Source organism: Aotus nancymaae, unplaced genomic scaffold, assembly GCF_030222135.1.
Source record: "Aotus nancymaae isolate 86718 unplaced genomic scaffold, 86718_ANA_hifiasm-v0.15.2.pri h1tg000036l, whole genome shotgun sequence".
NCBI classification, from domain to species: domain Eukaryota; kingdom Metazoa; phylum Chordata; class Mammalia; order Primates; family Aotidae; genus Aotus; species Aotus nancymaae.
The window spans coordinates 42236506-42253643 of NW_026988450.1; the positions used below are offsets into that span (position 1 = coordinate 42236506).

General features: G+C 40.0%; 1 protein-coding gene across 3 annotated transcripts in view; it reads left to right on the forward strand.

Annotated features, from left to right (window-relative positions):
* Positions 1-2495: 2495 nt before the first annotated feature.
* TMEM67 (transmembrane protein 67) overlaps positions 2496-17138 on the forward strand; it is an 86809-nt gene continuing 72166 nt past the window's right edge. For 2 of the 3 annotated variants that reach the window (XR_010345579.1, XM_012438594.3), the window contains exons 1-4: positions 2496-2737; positions 6836-6924; positions 8730-8823; positions 15608-15707. Coding sequence is in view for 2 of the 3 variants with exons in the window: in XM_012438594.3 (XP_012294017.2) it covers positions 2515-2737; positions 6836-6924; positions 8730-8823; positions 15608-15707 (506 nt within the window). In the remaining variant the exon portion in view is untranslated. The remainder of the gene's footprint in view (positions 2738-6835; positions 6925-8729; positions 8824-15607; positions 15708-17138) is intronic. The other variant, XM_012438595.3, reaches the window with a different exon arrangement.

The following is a 17138-nucleotide window of genomic DNA, read 5'->3' on the forward strand; positions in this document are numbered from 1 at the left end:
TGTAGCCCAGGCATGTGCAATAGAAAAAGCCTGGACCTATAACAACACCCAAAACCAGTGAATCCTTTTCCTTGAAACCAAGAAGACCAGGACACGACTGGAACCTAAAATTGGAACTCTTTCAAAAGCGACGGGTCCATTTGCCTGGAATATCAGACCTAAAATCAGCCTCTGCGTACCTCTTTGTAAATGGTCGAATTTAAAGTCCTCCAATCAGCCTGCCATTGAGCCACATTCCTAAATCCTTTCTCTTGACTTTCCAAGCCCATAAGTTTACCCCAGACCCCAAATCAGGGAGGCAGATTTGAATCCACTCCTATCTCCTTGCTGACCAGTTGTGCAAATAAAGCCTTTTTTTCCCTCAAAAGCTTACTCCACATAGTATGCATTCTGTGCATTCATTGAGTAGAGAGCTTATTTGCTTGATAACAAAACAAGCTATTAATACCTACTATTTCTATTATTATCCATTCCTCTAGCTCCCACCATGTTAAATATTCCTCTAACTTTCATTTTTACCTTAACATTTTCTCTAATCTATCCAATAAGTTTTCACTTAGAAGCTATCTGCCACAGCTATCTTCCTTTAATATCACAACCATCTACCCAGTCACCCAAATCAGAAACCTGGAAGTTAGCCTTGATTCTGTTTCTTTACTTCCTATGTCAAAATCATAAAATTCTTATGCTTCCTCCTGAATAGCTCCTTTATTCATCCTCTCCTGCCTCTCTCTTCCTCCATTGCTCCAATTTAGACTCTAGATTTCCATCTTTGCCTTACAAGTGGTCTCTACCTCTAAAAGTTTCCATATATTTGTCCAGAATTTTTCTTTTTTGCGTGTGACTGTCTCTCTTTGACATCCACGCTGGAGTGCAGTGGCACAATCACAGCTCATTGCAGCCTTGACCTCCTGGGCTTAAATGGTTCTCCCGCCTCAGCCTCCCGAGTAGCTGGGACCATAGGCATGTGCCACCCAACCAGCTAATTAAAATAAATTGTATTTATAGAGATGGAATCTCACTATGTTGCCCAGGTTGGTCTTGAATTCCTGGACTCAGACAATCCTTCCACCGTGGCCTCCCAAAATGTTTGGATTAGAGGCATGAGCCACAGCACCAGGCTTAGATTATTTTATTCAAAAGAGTGTAAAGATTATCTCATTTTATATACATGTCAACTAAAGAAACAATAAGGCTTTTAAAGACTCAAAGTTAGTTTTTTTCGGAGTCTTACTGAGGAATGCCACCCTGGAGAGTCTTTCAAAGAGTTTATGTTAGACTGCTCCAAAGCAGCGTTTCTGACCACAGTTTCTATATCAAGGGGTGGAGTTCTGGATGCGCTCAAAAGTTACGTTAAACATGCTCGGAAGTTACATTGGAGCAAAATCTCATCAAAGTTTTGGTTGGAGAGTGCATCTGGTTATAGAGGCATAATCATAATCATTAATCCTGTCAGTCGTTATCTTATGTACAGGAAGAGGCCAGGGCCAGGATCACTGAACGTATCTTTTTTTTTTTTTTTTGAGACGGAGTTTCGCTCTTGTTACCCAGGCTGGAGTGCGATGGCGCGATCTCGGCTCACCGCAACCTCCGCCTCCTGGGTTCAGGCAATTCTCCTGCCTCAGCCTCCTGAGTAACTGGGATTACAGGCACGCGCCACCATGCCCAGCTAATTTTTTGTATTTTTAGTAGAGACGGGGTTTTACCATGTTGACCAGGATGGTCTCGATCTCTTGACCTCGTGATCCACCTGCCTCGGCCTCCCAAAGTGCTGGGATTACAGGCGTGAGCCACCGCGCCCGGCCTGAACGTATCTTTTCTAAAAAAAATGAAGTGATTCAAGCAACAGATGTGGTAACCTGTGCTCTATCCTACTTATTGTCTGCAGGGCATTCTTCTGGAGGACTTCGTTCAGTCACTGAGTCAGGGGCTTTATCAAATTCCGCTGGCAAAAGAATGAGCAAACAGTTTTCTTCCGTTTCCTATTTTGTCTCACATACATGATTTCCTGTGCTCAAACTGGCAGGAAAGATTTTTAAAATTTTTTCAGTCTTTTCTGTATAGTAATCCTTCACTGGGTTTTAAGTCAGTGGGTTGTTATTTTTTGTTGTTGTTGTTATTATTTTTTTTTTTGACAAACTGTCAAATTGTTAAACAAGTCATGTTTCCTTTAAGGTGAAAATCACCTAGTCTGAATAAATTCGGATGTAAATATAATTTGACAGATTATGATCTTTTCAATTTATGATGGATTTATTGCGGGGAGCAGGTAGCCCTGTCGTAAGTCGAGGAGCTCTGTACACGTTCAAAAATACCGTTGGGCTCCAGGGTTAGCCGGCCTCTAACCCATTCTTTACTAGACCTGTCAACTTCCGGCAGGATTGGTAACCTAGCAACCAAGCAGCACCAGCAGAGACTTCCGGTACCCAGACTTGGGTTGTCCAATCAGCTCAGCGGAGTTACCGCAGAGGCTGATAGGACGCTGGAGCGTGGGCGGTTGCCAGCGTCGGTACCATGGCGACGCGCAGTGGGGTTGGGGTGGCAATGGCGGCTTGGTACCTTTTATCTGCCCGAGCCGTGACTGCGTTCCTCCTGTTGTTACTCCCTCGAGTCTTACAGGCCCAGACCTTCTCTTTCTCTTTCCAGCAGCCGGAAAAGTGCGATAACAACCAGTACTTTGATATCTCCGCGCTCTCCTGTGTTCCGTGTGGAGCTAACCAGAGGCAGGATGCCCGAGGTAAGACGGTTTGAGGTGGGCCCTGGCAAAAGTAACACTTCCGCCTTGGTCTGCCCCTAGTCCCTGGAGTCATTCAAACACCTTTTCGTCTGCAGTTGAAATGTATCAGAAAAGTTAACCGCGGAAGTCTCAGAAGAGGGTTTTCTGGAAGGATTGCAGTTTGCACACTAATGAAGTGGGAGATTCTGAGTCGACTACCCAGTGAACCGTCGCCTGTAGTTCGTTTCTCGGTGCCAGTCCCCCACTCCTCATACGGGGGTCTTCAGGGCGACACCTGGAATGCCGTTTACAGAAGATAGAGAATAACTAGTAGAGAAGTAATCTGAGGTAAACGGAAGCAGGTGACAGGAAAGATTAGGGAGGAAAAACAAATTAGCACTTGTGAACCTCAATAGTCCTACATTTTTCCTTTCTTTCTTTCTTTTTTTTTTTTTTTAGACGGAGTCTCGCTCTGTCACCCAGGCTGGAGTGCAATAGTGCGATATTGGCACACTGCCACTTTCACCTCCCGGGTTCAAGCGATTCTCTTGCCTCAACCTCCTGAGTAGCTGGGATTACAGGCGTCTGCCATCACGCCCGGCTAATTTTTTTTTTTTTTTTTTTTTTTTTAAATTAGAGACAGGGTTTCACCATGTTGGTCATGCTGGTCTCGAACTCCTGCCCTTGTGATCTGCCCATCCCAAAGTGCTAGGATTACAGGCATAAGCCACTGTGCCCGGCCAGCCCTACATTTTTCTTTTCAAATCCCAGAAGTTTAGAACTGGAAGGGACCTTAATCATAATCAGATCCAGTCTTCTCATTTTACAGGTAAGGACATTCAGGCCCAGATGGGGACTGAAAGAATAAATATCCCTGCTCTCAGTCTTGACCTGTGTGTTTTCACGATTCCTTCCTTCCTTCCTCCCTCCCTCCCTCCCTCCCTCCCTTCTTCCTTCCCTCCCTCCCTCCCTCCCTCCCTTCCTTCTTCCTTCCCTCCCTCCCTCCCTCCCTCCCTTCCTTCTTCCTTCCCTCCCTCCCTCCCTTCCTTCCTCTCTCTCGGTCTTGGCTTGTGTGTTTTCACTATACTGTTTCTCTCTCTCTCTCTCTCTCTCTCTCTCTCTCTCTCTCTCTCTCCCCCTCTCTCCCTCTCTCCCCCACTTCTCTCTTCTCTCTCTCTGCCTATGTGTTTTCACCATACCCTTCCTTCCTCCCTCCCTCTGCCTCTCTCTCTCTCTTTCTTTTCTTTTCTTTCTTTCTCTTTCTCTTTATTTTCTTTTATTTTAGTTTCTTCTCTGACAAAGTCTGGCTCTGTCACACAGGTAGAGTGCCCTGGCGCAATCTTGGCTCACAGCAGCCTCTAGCTCCTGGCCTCAAGCCATCCTCCTCCCACCTCAACCTCCCAAATAGCTGGGATTACAGGACCACACCACTACACCCAACTGATTTTTTAATTTTTTTGTAGAGATGGGGTTTTTGCCATGTTGTTGAGGCTGGTCTCAAACTTGTGATCTCAAATGATCATCCACCTTGGCTTCCCAAAGTGCTGGGATTACAAGAGTGAGCCACTGAGCCTCACCCATACTATACTGTATGTGTCTAATATTATAGATTTCCTTAGGACTTGTCCTTTTTATTGTAGAATATTACTAATTATTCTTAAGGTCTCTTTAGATTAAATCTATTTTTTCTACCTAAAACATCATTTGTTCCTAGTTCTCACTGAAACTGCTCAGAATGTCTTTTCCCATATTCTAAAGTCTAAGATGTTTTCTATCTCAATTTGATCACCCATGTTATTAATTTTCTGTCATGTTCAGCTTTGACATATCCTCATTTAAGTTCTCGAACAGGTCAGGCTGCACATGTATGGCAATATGAATGAGAAAGCATTTCAGAAGTTAAAATGTAAGATATTTTCCATATTTATGAATATGGAAAGGTATAGTTTCATATTTATGAATACAGATAGGGTATATATTATACTACATAGACTCCTGTGGGTGCTGCTTCTACTTAATGACTCCTTAGAGAATGCTTTCCTTATCTATACTGCAAATTGAATAGTGATTATCTTATTATGTTTACTGTCTATCTTAACAGAGAGAAACAGTGATTTATTTGAATGAAGGCAACTTTCCTAATAAGGAAAATAAGTAAGAAAATGAGTTTTCTTCTCATTTTACAGATAAAGACATAGAAGCCCAGATTGAGAACTGGAAACATTCATATCTGTTTGCTCTCAGTGTTGACCTATATGTTTTTACTATACTGTATGTTTCTCTTTTTTTTTTTTTTTTTTTTGAGAGGGAGTCTTGCTCTGTTGCCAGGCTGGATGCAGTGGCCCAATCTCGGCTCACTGCAACCTCTGCCTCCCAGGTTCAAGTGATTCTCTTGCCTCAGCTTCCGGACTAGCTGTGATTACAGGCATGCACCACCAGGCGCAGCTAATTTTTGTATTTTTAGTAGAGACAAGGTTTCACCATATTGACCAGAGTGGTGTTATTTTTAGTAGAGACAGGGTTTCACCATGTTGGCCAGGATAGTCTCGATCTCATGACCTCATGATCCACCCACCTCGGCCTCCCAAAGTGCTGGGATTACAGGCGTGAGCCATTATACCTGGCCATATGTATGTATGTATGTTTCCTTCCTTCCTTCCTTCTTTCCTCTCTCTCTTTCTTTCTTTCCCTTCCTTCCTTTCCTTCCTTCCTTCCTTCCTTCTCTCCTTCCTCTCTTCCTTCCTTCCTGCCTCCCTCCCTTTCTGAGACAGAGTTTCGCCCTTGTTGCCCAGGCTGGAGTGCAGTGGCTCAATCTTGGCTCACTGCAACCTCTGCCTCAAGTGATTCTCCTGCCTCAGCCTCCCAAGTAGCTGGGATTACAGGCATGCGCCACCATGCCCAGCTAATTTTGTATTTTTAGTAGAGACTGGGTTTCTCCATGTTGGTCAGGCTGGTCTTGAGCTCCCAACCTCAGGTGATCTGATGTTTCTTTTGTTTGTTCGTTTGTTTGAGGCAAGATCTGGCTCTGTCTCCCAAGCTGGAGTGCAGTGGCGCTATCTTGGCTCACTGTAGCCGCCACCTTCCAACTCAAGCTATTCTCCCACGTCAGCCTCAGTAAATTTTTAATTTACTAAAGTTAGTAAGTTACTCTGTTAGGACAGAGTAAGTTTGAAATCATTTATTACATGTATATATATGTATATACATATATATGTATATGTTCGTGTGTGTGTGTATATATATATATTTTTTTAAAGACAGGGTTTCACCGTGTTCCTCAGGCTGGTCTTGAACTCCTGAGCTCAGGCAATCCACACACCTCGGGCTCCCAAAATGCTAGGATTACAGGCATGAGCCACCACACCTGGCATTTTTTTTTTTTTTTTTTTTTTTGAGACAGTCTACCTCTGTTGCCCAGGCTGGAGAGCAATGGTGGGATCTTGGGTCACTGCAACCTCTGCCTCCTAGGTTCAAGTGATTCACCTGCCTCAGCCTCCCAAGTAGCTGGGATTACAGGTGCCCGCCACCATGCCCAGCTAATTTTTTTAAAAATATTTTTTAGTAGAGACAGGGTTTCACCATGTTGATCTGGCTGGTTTTGAACTCCTGACCTCAGGTTATCCACCCACCTCAGCCTCCCAAAGTGCTGGGATTACAGGTGTGAGCCACCATTCCCAGCCTAAATACATGTATATTATTTAGTGATGTAGAAATGTAAAATTTCCCATAGCAGTTAAGTAGTTTAATAGTTTAGTTATTCTTGCACTTAAGATGGTAGCAAACACAATACCAGCCGTGTGCCAGTCTAAGACCTTTACGTATAATAACTAATTTTATACCCATACTAACCCTATTAGGTAGGTACCATTTTTTTTTCCTCCTTTTTATTATAGAGGAAGCCAAGGCAGAGAGTTTAGTAACTTGTTCAAGGTCATGCAACTAGGAGTACCAAGATTGGAACTCAAGAAGTATGTTTCTGGATTTGAAACTGGGCAGTACTGGCTCCAGAATCCTGCTGTTAATCACCATACTGCTTCTCAGAATCTTCAGACTTATTAAAAGTTTCGCTATCTTGGAACTTTATTTTTATTTATCAAGGATAAAATTGGCTTTTTTTAGGAACTTCATGTGTGTGTCTACCAGGATTTCAGATGATCTCTAATAATGGAGGACCTGCTATTATTTGTAAAAAGTGCCCAGAAAACATGGTACGTATAATTTATTTTAAAATAACTGTAAAAAGTAGTAAGTTAAGTGACTTCACTTTTCAAACTATAATTTAACGTTTACTCTGTTTCCCCACAGACTTTAAAATTATTATGCTAACTTTATTTTGACCAGAGTAAATTTTGGGAGATCAGTGAAATTTTATGCAAACTTGGAAAAAACAAATTTATTTCTTTTAAAATCTGAAATCTAAAAAAACCACAAAGCTGTAAAAATTTAAGTTTTTGTTTTTACTTGTAGAATAACTTGGTTATAAAGAAAATTAGATGGATAAGGCATATATAGAGCAGTTTAGGATATGTGCAATTTGGGATGCCTATATTCTTTGACTGGTGTAAATGGAGTTCAATGTACAAGACCCACTATGTCAACAGTTTATATGATTACAGATGTTCATAATGATATCTCAGGTGTAATTATTTCATGAAATACCAATGGCATTAATAAATAGGTTAAATAATGTCTGCTACTGTTTTGTTAGTAATTTCATCATATTGTAATTTTTAAAAAATTAGTAAATTAAGTTACTATATATGATAATTTTCAATCAACATAAATATATTTTTCAATCATTTTGGATAATTAAGAGTCTCTGTGTAATAGTTCTGACATTTACAGCAGTTTTTCTTCTCATTGTCATATAAAACAATTCTGGGAATTTAATATGAAGTTGTCAATTATCCCAATTTACAGGACCTGATTGTCATTTTGATATTTATTTTATATCTTTGCAAATATTGATCCTAGCTGAATTACCCATGATAAAAAGCTGCTAATAAAAAGTGATCCCACAACAGATTTCTTTTTCAGTGACATTGTTTAAGTTATTGTAATTTTAAAAGTGTCCTATATAGGCCAGGTGTGGTGGCTCATGCCTATAATCTCAGTACTTTGGGAAGCCAAGGCCGGTGGATTATGAGCTCAGGAATTCGAGACCAGCCTGGCCAATATGATGAAATCCTGTCTCTACTAAAAATACAAAAATTAGCTGGGCATGGTGGCGCATGCCTGTAGTCCCAGCTACTTGGGAGACGGAGGCAGAAGAATCACTTGAACCCGGGAGGCAGAGGTTGCAGTGAGCTGAGAGATTGTGTCACTGCACTCCACCCTGGTGACAGAGTGAGACTTTTGTCTCAAAAAAAAAAAAAAATACTTCCCTAGTACAAGCCATAAATAGATAGAAGAAAATTTTCTCATAAATCAATTTTAACAGCTATGTGTATAATTTATATTTCATAAAATTCACACATTTTGAATCACCTGTGTTGGCCAGGCTGGTCTCAAACTCCTGACCTCAGGTTATCTGCCTGCCTTGGCCTCCCAAAATGCTGGAATTACAGGCGTAAGCCACTGTGCCTGGACTAAATTTTTTTTTATGCATTTGAATTTTTAAAAATTAGAATAATGTTTTAGATAGGTAAGATTAAACTGTTAACTATTGATTCGATCTTTTTGTGTTGTGTTGTGTTTTATATTTGTAAATGGAAAAACGAAATGACAAATATTTATGAAATTAGGCATCCATTTGAATTAAAGATCCTGAAGAAGAGAACTTTTATCCAGAGTTAATCCTTTAATAGTTGTCAGGACATAGTAATAATATAGAGCTTAATTTTGGAATATAAGCATGAATTATCTCTCCAGGGAATTTTTATGTGGCTCATATATGTATGACTTATTTGAATATTCACTTCAGTTATATACTCTTATGGCATTTTGAACTTACATGATTAAGAAAAAGAAAGTTAATTTAAAAAGAGAAAAACGTTTTTTTCTTTTAATTTAGAAAGGTGTTACTGAGGATGGCTGGGACTGCATTTCTTGCCCTAGTGGCTTAACTGCAGAAGGAAAATGTCACTGTCCCACTGGTCATATTTTAGGTAAGAATTAGATTCCTTATGAAAAAGTAGTGATAAATCTTCGTGTGTGTGTGTGTGTGTGTGTGTGTGTGTGTGTATGTGTGTGTTTTGAAAAGGGCATTGATTTAAATAGTTAGGTGTTTACTTAATGTTTTTTGCAGCTCAAGCAATCCTCCTGCCTCAGCTTCCTGAGTAGCTAGGACTGTACACATACACCACTGCAGCTGGCTAATTTTTAAATTTTTATTGAGACTGGGTCTTTATGTTGCCCAGCCTGGCTCTGAATGCCTGGCCTCAAGAGTTCCTCCTGCCTCAGCCTTGTAAAGAGCTGGAATTATAGCCATGAGTCACTGCATCCAAACTATGCACTTAAGTAAGAGAAAAAAATATTTATCATTGTAAAAGAAAAGGCAGGCCATAGTCCCTGTACTTTGGAAGGCCAAGGCAGGTGGATCACTTTAGCTCAAGAGTTTGAGACCAGTGTGGGCAACATGGTGAAACCCCATCTCTACAAATAAAAAAAAAAAAATCATTCAGGTACGGTGGTAATGAGCCTGTAGTCTCAGTTACTCAGAGGCGAAGGTGGGAAAATCACTTGAGCCTGGAAGGTGATGCTGCATTGAACTGAGATGGTGCCGCTGCACTCCAGCCTGTACCACAGGGTTAAGACCCTATATCAAAAAAAAAAAAAAGTTAAAAAATCATGGTTTACAGTTGATTTGATTGTATGTTTAAAATACCCAAGAGAATGACTAAAAACTAGGGCTGCACGTGGTGGCTTACGTCTGTAATCCTAGCACTTTGGGAGGCTGAGGTGAGCGGATCACGAGGTCAGGAGATTGAGACCATCCTGGCCAACATGGTGAAACCCCGTCTCTACTAAAAATACAAAAAAAATTAGCTGGGCATGGTGGCACATGCCGTAGTCCAAGCTACTCGGGAGCCTGAGACAAAAGAATTGCTTGAACCCAGGAGGCAGAGATTGCAGTGAGCCAAGATCGCTCCACCGCACTACAGCCTGGTTGATAGTGCAGACTCTGTCTCAAAAAACAAAAAGAAAAACCAGCAACAAAAAAACTATTACAAGCAGTGATGGAAGAAAATACCTCATTTACAGTAGCAACAAAAAAGAAAAAATACGTAGGCATATTCTTTCTTTTCTTTTCCTTTCTTTGATTTTTTTGAGTTGGAGTTTTGCAGTTGTTGCCCAGGCTGGAGTGCAATGGCGTGATCTCGGCTCACTGCAACCTTCACCTCCCAGGTTCAGGCAATTATTCTGCCTCAGCCTCCCGAGTAGCTGGGATTACAGGCTTGGGCCACCATGCCTGGCTAATTTTGTATTTTTAGTACAGACAGGGTTTCTTCATGTTGGTCAGGCTGGTCTCAAACTCTCAACCTCAGATGATCCACCCACCTCAGCCTCCCAAAGTTTTGGGATTACAGGTGTGAGCCACTGTGCCTGGCCTTGGCATATACTTTAGAAGGAATGTGCAACATAATTAATTGAAAGAATTTGTGAATAATACTGAGGGATACGAAGGCAGGCTTTTTTTTTTTTTTTAAGACGGGGTTTCACCATATTGGTCAGGCTGGTCTCAAACTCCTGACCTCAGGTGATCGGCCCACCTCAGCTTCCCAAAGTGCTGGGATTACAGGCGTGAGCCACCACGCCTGGCAAAGGCAGGCTTTTATAAGTGAAGATGCATTCTTTATTTTTAGATGGGAAGATTGTATATTTGAAAGATGTCAACTCTCCTACCAGTCTATATATTTTAAAGGATCTTAGTAAATTCTATCAGGATATTGTTTGTTTGTTTTGGGATAATATACAGATAGATTTTTAAGTTTATCAGGAAAGATACATGAAAAGATAGAAAATTCTGGGAAGGGAAAGAAGGAACTACCCCATCAGATATTATGAATGTTATAAAGCTACTATAATAACATGTATAACAGGCATATGGGTACACAGACTGATTGATGAAACCTAAACCAGACAATCAGAATAGATTCAATTTATATGGGAATTTGGTATGTGAAAAAAGTGACACTTCATATATGTGGGGATAAGACTGATTAATGGTGCTGAGAAAACACTAACTTGGATTTCTACCTTATTTCTGAGAAGATTAAACTTCAAATGAGTGAAATATTAAATATGAATATATGAAAGTTCTTTTTTTTAATTTTTTTTTTTTTTTTTTTTTTTAAAGATGGGGTTTCACCATGTTGGTCAGGCTGGTCTTGAACTCCCAACCTCAGGTGATCCACCCGCCTTGGCCTCCAAAGTGCTTGGATTACAGGCGTGAGCCACCACACCTGGCCTATATGAAAGTTCTTAAAGAAAACGTAGGAAAAATTTGTGTAGTTTTGGTGTAATAGGCCTAAGAATAGGCCAAAAATACTCAATGACTTTGGATGCCTACGTGGGAGGATTACTTGAGCCCCGGAGTTTGAGACCAGCCTGGTCAATGTAGGAAGACTCTGTCTCTACAAAAAGAAAAAAACCACAGAAGGAAAAATTGGTAAATTTACAGAATGCCATAAAATTATAATACCAAAAACCAAACTACAAACTAAAGAAAAATATTAATGCATACAATAGACAGAGGTCAAAGTTCTTCAATAAATATAAAGTGCCTACAGATAAATAAGAGTAAGATGAATAGCCCAATTTTTAAAACAGCCAAAAATCATGAGTAAAGTTCACATAGAAAAAAATATTTTAACATGAGAAAATATGTTCAACCTTACTCAGAGTAAATAGTACATTAAAGCCAAAATGAGATTTTATTTTTAACCTACCAGATTTTATTATAAAAATTATTTGGCCTGGCACAGTGGCTTACACCTGTAATCCCAGAACTTCAGGAGGCTGAGGTGGGTGGATCACCTGAGGTTAGGAGTTCAAGACCAGCCTGGCCAACATGATGAAACCCCATCTCTACTAAAAATACAAAATTAGCCAGGTATGGTGGTGAATGCCTGTAATCCCAGTTACTTGGGAGGCTGAGGCTGGAGAATCACTTGAACCCAGGAGGCAGAAGTTGCAGTGAGCCAAGATTGTGCCATTGTGCTTTAGCCTGGGCAACAAGAGTGAAACTCTGTCTCAAAAAAGAGGTTTTCAATTTTGGCAATGCATTTTTAAGGATACAGGGAAATAGTCATTCATGTATCAGTGGAAAATTATAAGTTGGTGCAACCTCTGTGGAGAGCAAATTTACAGTACTTATCAAAATTAAAAATACAGATTATCTTTGCCCAGAAAGCTCTCATCTAGCAATTTCTCGTTTGAATACACTTAACTGTATGCATGAAGAAGTGTTTGAATGTTTTTTTCTTGCAACATTATTCCTAAGACAAAAGGTTGTGAACAATATAAGAATCTATCAAGATGAGATCAAATAAATTATGATATAGTCATACAATGGTATAGAATGCAATTATGGAAAAATAAAGAGGCAGCTCTACACATTGCTATAGAAAGAAATCTAAGGTATATTGAGTAAAAAAGCAAGATATAAAATGATTTATTCATTCATCTACAAATATTTATTGAGTACCTGCTATTTATCAGCACTGTTTTATGTATTTGGTATGCCATTATTTAGCTTTTTAAAGACCATTATATATGCATATATGCTTGTATATGCACAGGCTATTTCTGAAAAAATTCATAAGAAACTGGTAACAATGTTGCCTCCTGAGTGAAGAACTGAGTGCCTGGGAATGGTGGGAAAGAGACTTAATTTTTATTTTATTTATTTTCTTTTTTGAGATGGGTCTCGCTGTGTTGCCCAGGCTGGAATGCAGTGGCTAGTCACAGGCACAGTCCCACTACTGATCAGCACAGGAGTTTTGACCTGCTCCGTTTCCAGCCTGTGCCAGTTCACCCCTCCTTAGGCAACCTGGCGGTCCCTCGCCCCTGGGAGGTCACCATATTGACGCTGAACTTAGTGCGGACACCCGATCGGCATAGCGCACTACAGCCCAGAACTCCTGGGCTCAAGTGATCCTCCCACCTCAGCCTCCCGAGTAGCTGGGACTACAGGCACGCGCCACCGCACCCGGCTAATTTTTATTTTAAATCCTTTTGTGCTTAGTGTGGTGGCAGGTGCCTGTAATCCCAGCACTTTGGGAGGCCTAGTGGGCAGATCTTCTGAAGTTCAAGACCACCCTGGCCAACATGGTGAAACCACATCTCTACTAAACATACGAAAATTGGCTGAGCATGGTGGCAGGCACCTGTAGTCCCAGCTACTTGGGAAGCGGAGGCAGGAGAATTGCTTGAACCCGGGAGGCAGAGGTTACAGTGAGTGAGATTGCACCACTGCGCTCCAGCCTGGGTGATGAGCGAAACTCTGTCTCAAAAAATAAAATAAATTATTTTGTGCCTTTTATTTTTATACTTTATATATTACCCATTCAAAGATTAATTTTTTAATTTAAAAAATTATGTTTTATCTTTAAATTATTTTTTAATTTTAATAATTATTTTTGTAGCAATGGGGGTCTCACTGTATATCTCAGGCTGGTCTTGAACTCCTGGCCTCAAGCAATCCTCCTGCTTTGACCTCCCAATGTGTTCGGATTACAGGTGTAAGCCACTATACTATCCCTGGTCTTTTTTTTATTTATTTTTTAGAGACAAAATCTTGTTATGTTACCCAGGCTGGATTCAAACTCCTGGACTTAAGCAATCCACGTCACCCGGCTTCTTAGTAGTTTCACTGGCACCATTGCCTCCATTGAAAAGATTAACTAGATTCTCATAGTATTTGAGGAGTCAATTCTTAGGGATGGGAGTAATGAAAGTTTTATGACTTGGATGGAAATTTGAAATTTATTCCATTTCATGATGTACTGTTTCTACTATAAATTTTAGGATCATGAAAAATATTTAATTTTTAATGTTTCATTATCCTAAAATTATATTAAAATCCAGATTTTAATTATAAATTTGGAATAAAAACTGGCATTATTTAAAGTAGTGCAGTTCAATAGAAATACAGTGCAAACCAAATATGTAATTTTTAATTTTCTTGTCTGCACATTAAAAAATAAGAAACAAGTGAAATGAATTTTAATACTATATTTTATTTAGCCTAATATTATTTAAAATATTAGAATTTGAACAGGTAATCCACCATGTACAAACTTAAAACATTATGGATAAGACCACAGTCCTCTTTGACCACTTTTCCCAATGCTGATTTTCTATTGTTCCCTCAACTCCAAAGTAATTGGTTATTTTGGGATGTGTGTGTGTGTGTGTGTGTGTGTGTGTGTGCATGCGCACACACATTCAGAATTTTTTTCTGTTTTGTTATAAGGATCTGTATTATGTAGCCACAGGAAACATAGTGGTATATTTGCTTAAATGTTTCATATACAAATATTAGTGTAGCATACTTTTTTCAGTTAGCGATAGATATGCTCTGATGCTTTATTAGATTTACCTGATTCTTTTTTTTTTTTTTGAGACGGGGTCTTACTCTTGCCCAGGCTAGACTGTAGTGGCATGATCTCAGCTCACTACAACCTCGACCTCCCAGGTTCAAGCGATTCTCATGCCTCGGCCACCTGAGTAGCTAGGATTATAAGCACATGCCACCACGTCTAGCAAATTTTTGTGGTTTTTTTTTTTTTTTAAGTAGAGATGAGGTTTTGCCATATTGGCCAGGCTGGTCTTGAATTCCTGGCCTCATATGATCCACTTACCTTGGCTTACAAAGTGCTGGGATTACAGGCATGAGCCTTCTCATCTGGCCTTAGCTGATTCTTTTTGTTTGTTTGTTTGTTTGTTTGAGACAGAGTCTCACTCTGTCACCAGGCTGGAGTGCAGTGGTATGATCTCGGCTCACTGCAACCTTCTCCTCCCAAGTTCAAGCGATTCTCCTGCCTCAGCCTTCTGAGTAGCTGGGGCTACAGGCGTGCACCACCACTCCCAGCTAGTTTTTGTATTTTTAGTAGAGACAGGGTTTCACGAGGTTCGCCAGGATGGTCTCGATCTCTTGACTTCGAGATCTTCCCACCTCGGCCTCGCAAGGAGCTGGGACTACAGGCATACGCCACCACGCCCAGATAATTTTTGTATTTTTAGTAGAGATGGTTTCACAGCAGGCTGGCCTTGTGATCTTCCCACCTCAGCCTCCCAAAGTGCTGGGATTACAAGTGTTCAGCCACCACAGCCAGCCACCTGATTTTTAAAAATCTATTCCATAGTATTTTGTAGCATGGATATACCACTATTCTGCTATTTTAAATATTCATGTTGTTTCTAACAAATAATGCTTCAATGAATATCCTTACATACATGTTCAAGTGTTTCTGTAGGTTAAGTATGTAAACACAAAATTGTACTGTTGTAAGGATGTGAATTTAAAACTTTAATAGAGACTACTAAAAGCCTTCTAAGTTGCAGAAACTTATTAGTAACCTATGAAAATACTTACTTCCCCATCCCAGTGTGACAGGAATGTATAGATAAGAGGTAAGAAAATTTTTGAGGGGAAAAAAAAACACTTAATTTTTATGATGACTTGGAAAATTATTCTCTATATTTTACTATGTGAGAATAGGTAAGGCATCACTTCTCTTTTTTTGAAGGCATGGACAGGGTACAAAGGCATTACTTCTCTATACTTAATTATGGAGATACTTATTATGCCTCTAATGCAAATAAAATGTTTTGAGAATTATTAGAATAATTGTTACAGTTGGGTTTTGTTAAGTTTTTCTAAATATGTAGAAGCTTGTCTGTTTACTGTGAGTCACATCTTTATTTTGTTTCTAAACTGTTTAGTGGAAAGAGACATTAATGGAACATTGTTGTCTCAAGCAACTTGTGAGCTCTGTGATGGAAATGAAAACTCTTTTACGGTAGCAAATGCTTTACAAGACAGGTATGCAGTGTGATGGGGACTGACTTCATTAATATCATCTTATATTAATGTATAATCTGTACTTTTAAGAGTATTTTTCTCTCATATCACTTGCTTCTCACAATAACCCAAGGAAGGATATAAGTAGACATTAACAGATACAGAAGCTGAGGCCCAGAGCATGAGGCAGAATAGGGTTCAAATTTTGGTCCAGTCTATTAGTTATTTGACCTCGGATGGCTCACTACTTAACAATCCCTTGCCATTGGAATGGTAATATACCACCCACTTCATAGGCTATAATGGCTCAGAAACAAATAAGTACAATTCTTAGTGTAGTGCTACATAGTAACCACTCTGTAAAGGGTAGCTATTTTTTTTGTAATTTGTCTATTAGCTAATTATATGCTAAGTACTGTACTAAAGCCCTTATGTATTATAATGTTACATAGAAAAAAAATTGTATACTAATCATAACCCAGGTACCCTGATTTATAGTCTCATTTTCTGTTACTTCCTGTTCCCTCTTTGTGCATGTGTTTGTGAACCATAGGCGCGCACACACACACACACACACACACACACACCTCTGCCTGCCTATATGCATCCCTCTAACTTAAGCATGTTATACCAATTTCAGCTTCTTTAATTTTTTTTGTGAGACGGAGTCTCGCTCTGTCACCCAGCCTGGAGTACAGCGGTGCAGTCTCGGCTCACTGCAACCTCGGCCTCCTGGGCTCAAGATATTCTTCTGCCTCAGCCTCCTCAGTAGCTGGAACTACAGGCACACACCACCATGCCCAGCTAATTTTTGTATTTTCAGTAACGATGGGGTTTCGCCTTATTGGCCAGGCTGGTCTCGAACTCCTGACCTCGTGATCTATCCACTTTGCCTCCCAAAGTGCTGAGATTACAGGTGTGGGCCATTGCACCCAGCCTTCTTTAATTTTTTTAGAGGTCTACATCATGACTTCCCTTAAGGCACAGTTTTTTCTTTAGTTTCCAGGTTTAATACAGAAAATAGTTGAGCAGCTTTTCTGAGGGCTAGTTAGTGTTGGATTATCTTTTCTTTAAGGCTGACCTGAGTTACAGCATCCAAATACTGATTGCTGGGCTGATCCCCAAGTTTGCCCCTCTAATATTTCCCTAAGCCTAGTCTGTTTTACGCCATGTTCCAGCCCCACTCCTACCCGCTCTATCTTGCAAGTGATGAACACCCATATATTGACTCGTCACTGTCCTTACTGGTCCGGTACCCTCCCTCTCTCTACTCTACGTCATTCATTAATGAAAGATATGAAGTATTTTCCTAAAGTAAACAAAGATGATAAATAGAATTTATTTAAGAGTCTTGGTTGTAGGTTTGCTAGGAGCTATATATACATTTTTCTTTAACTTATGCTACCTTTTTACTTTGTGGCACATAAAATAAGGAAAATATAATTAGCTATA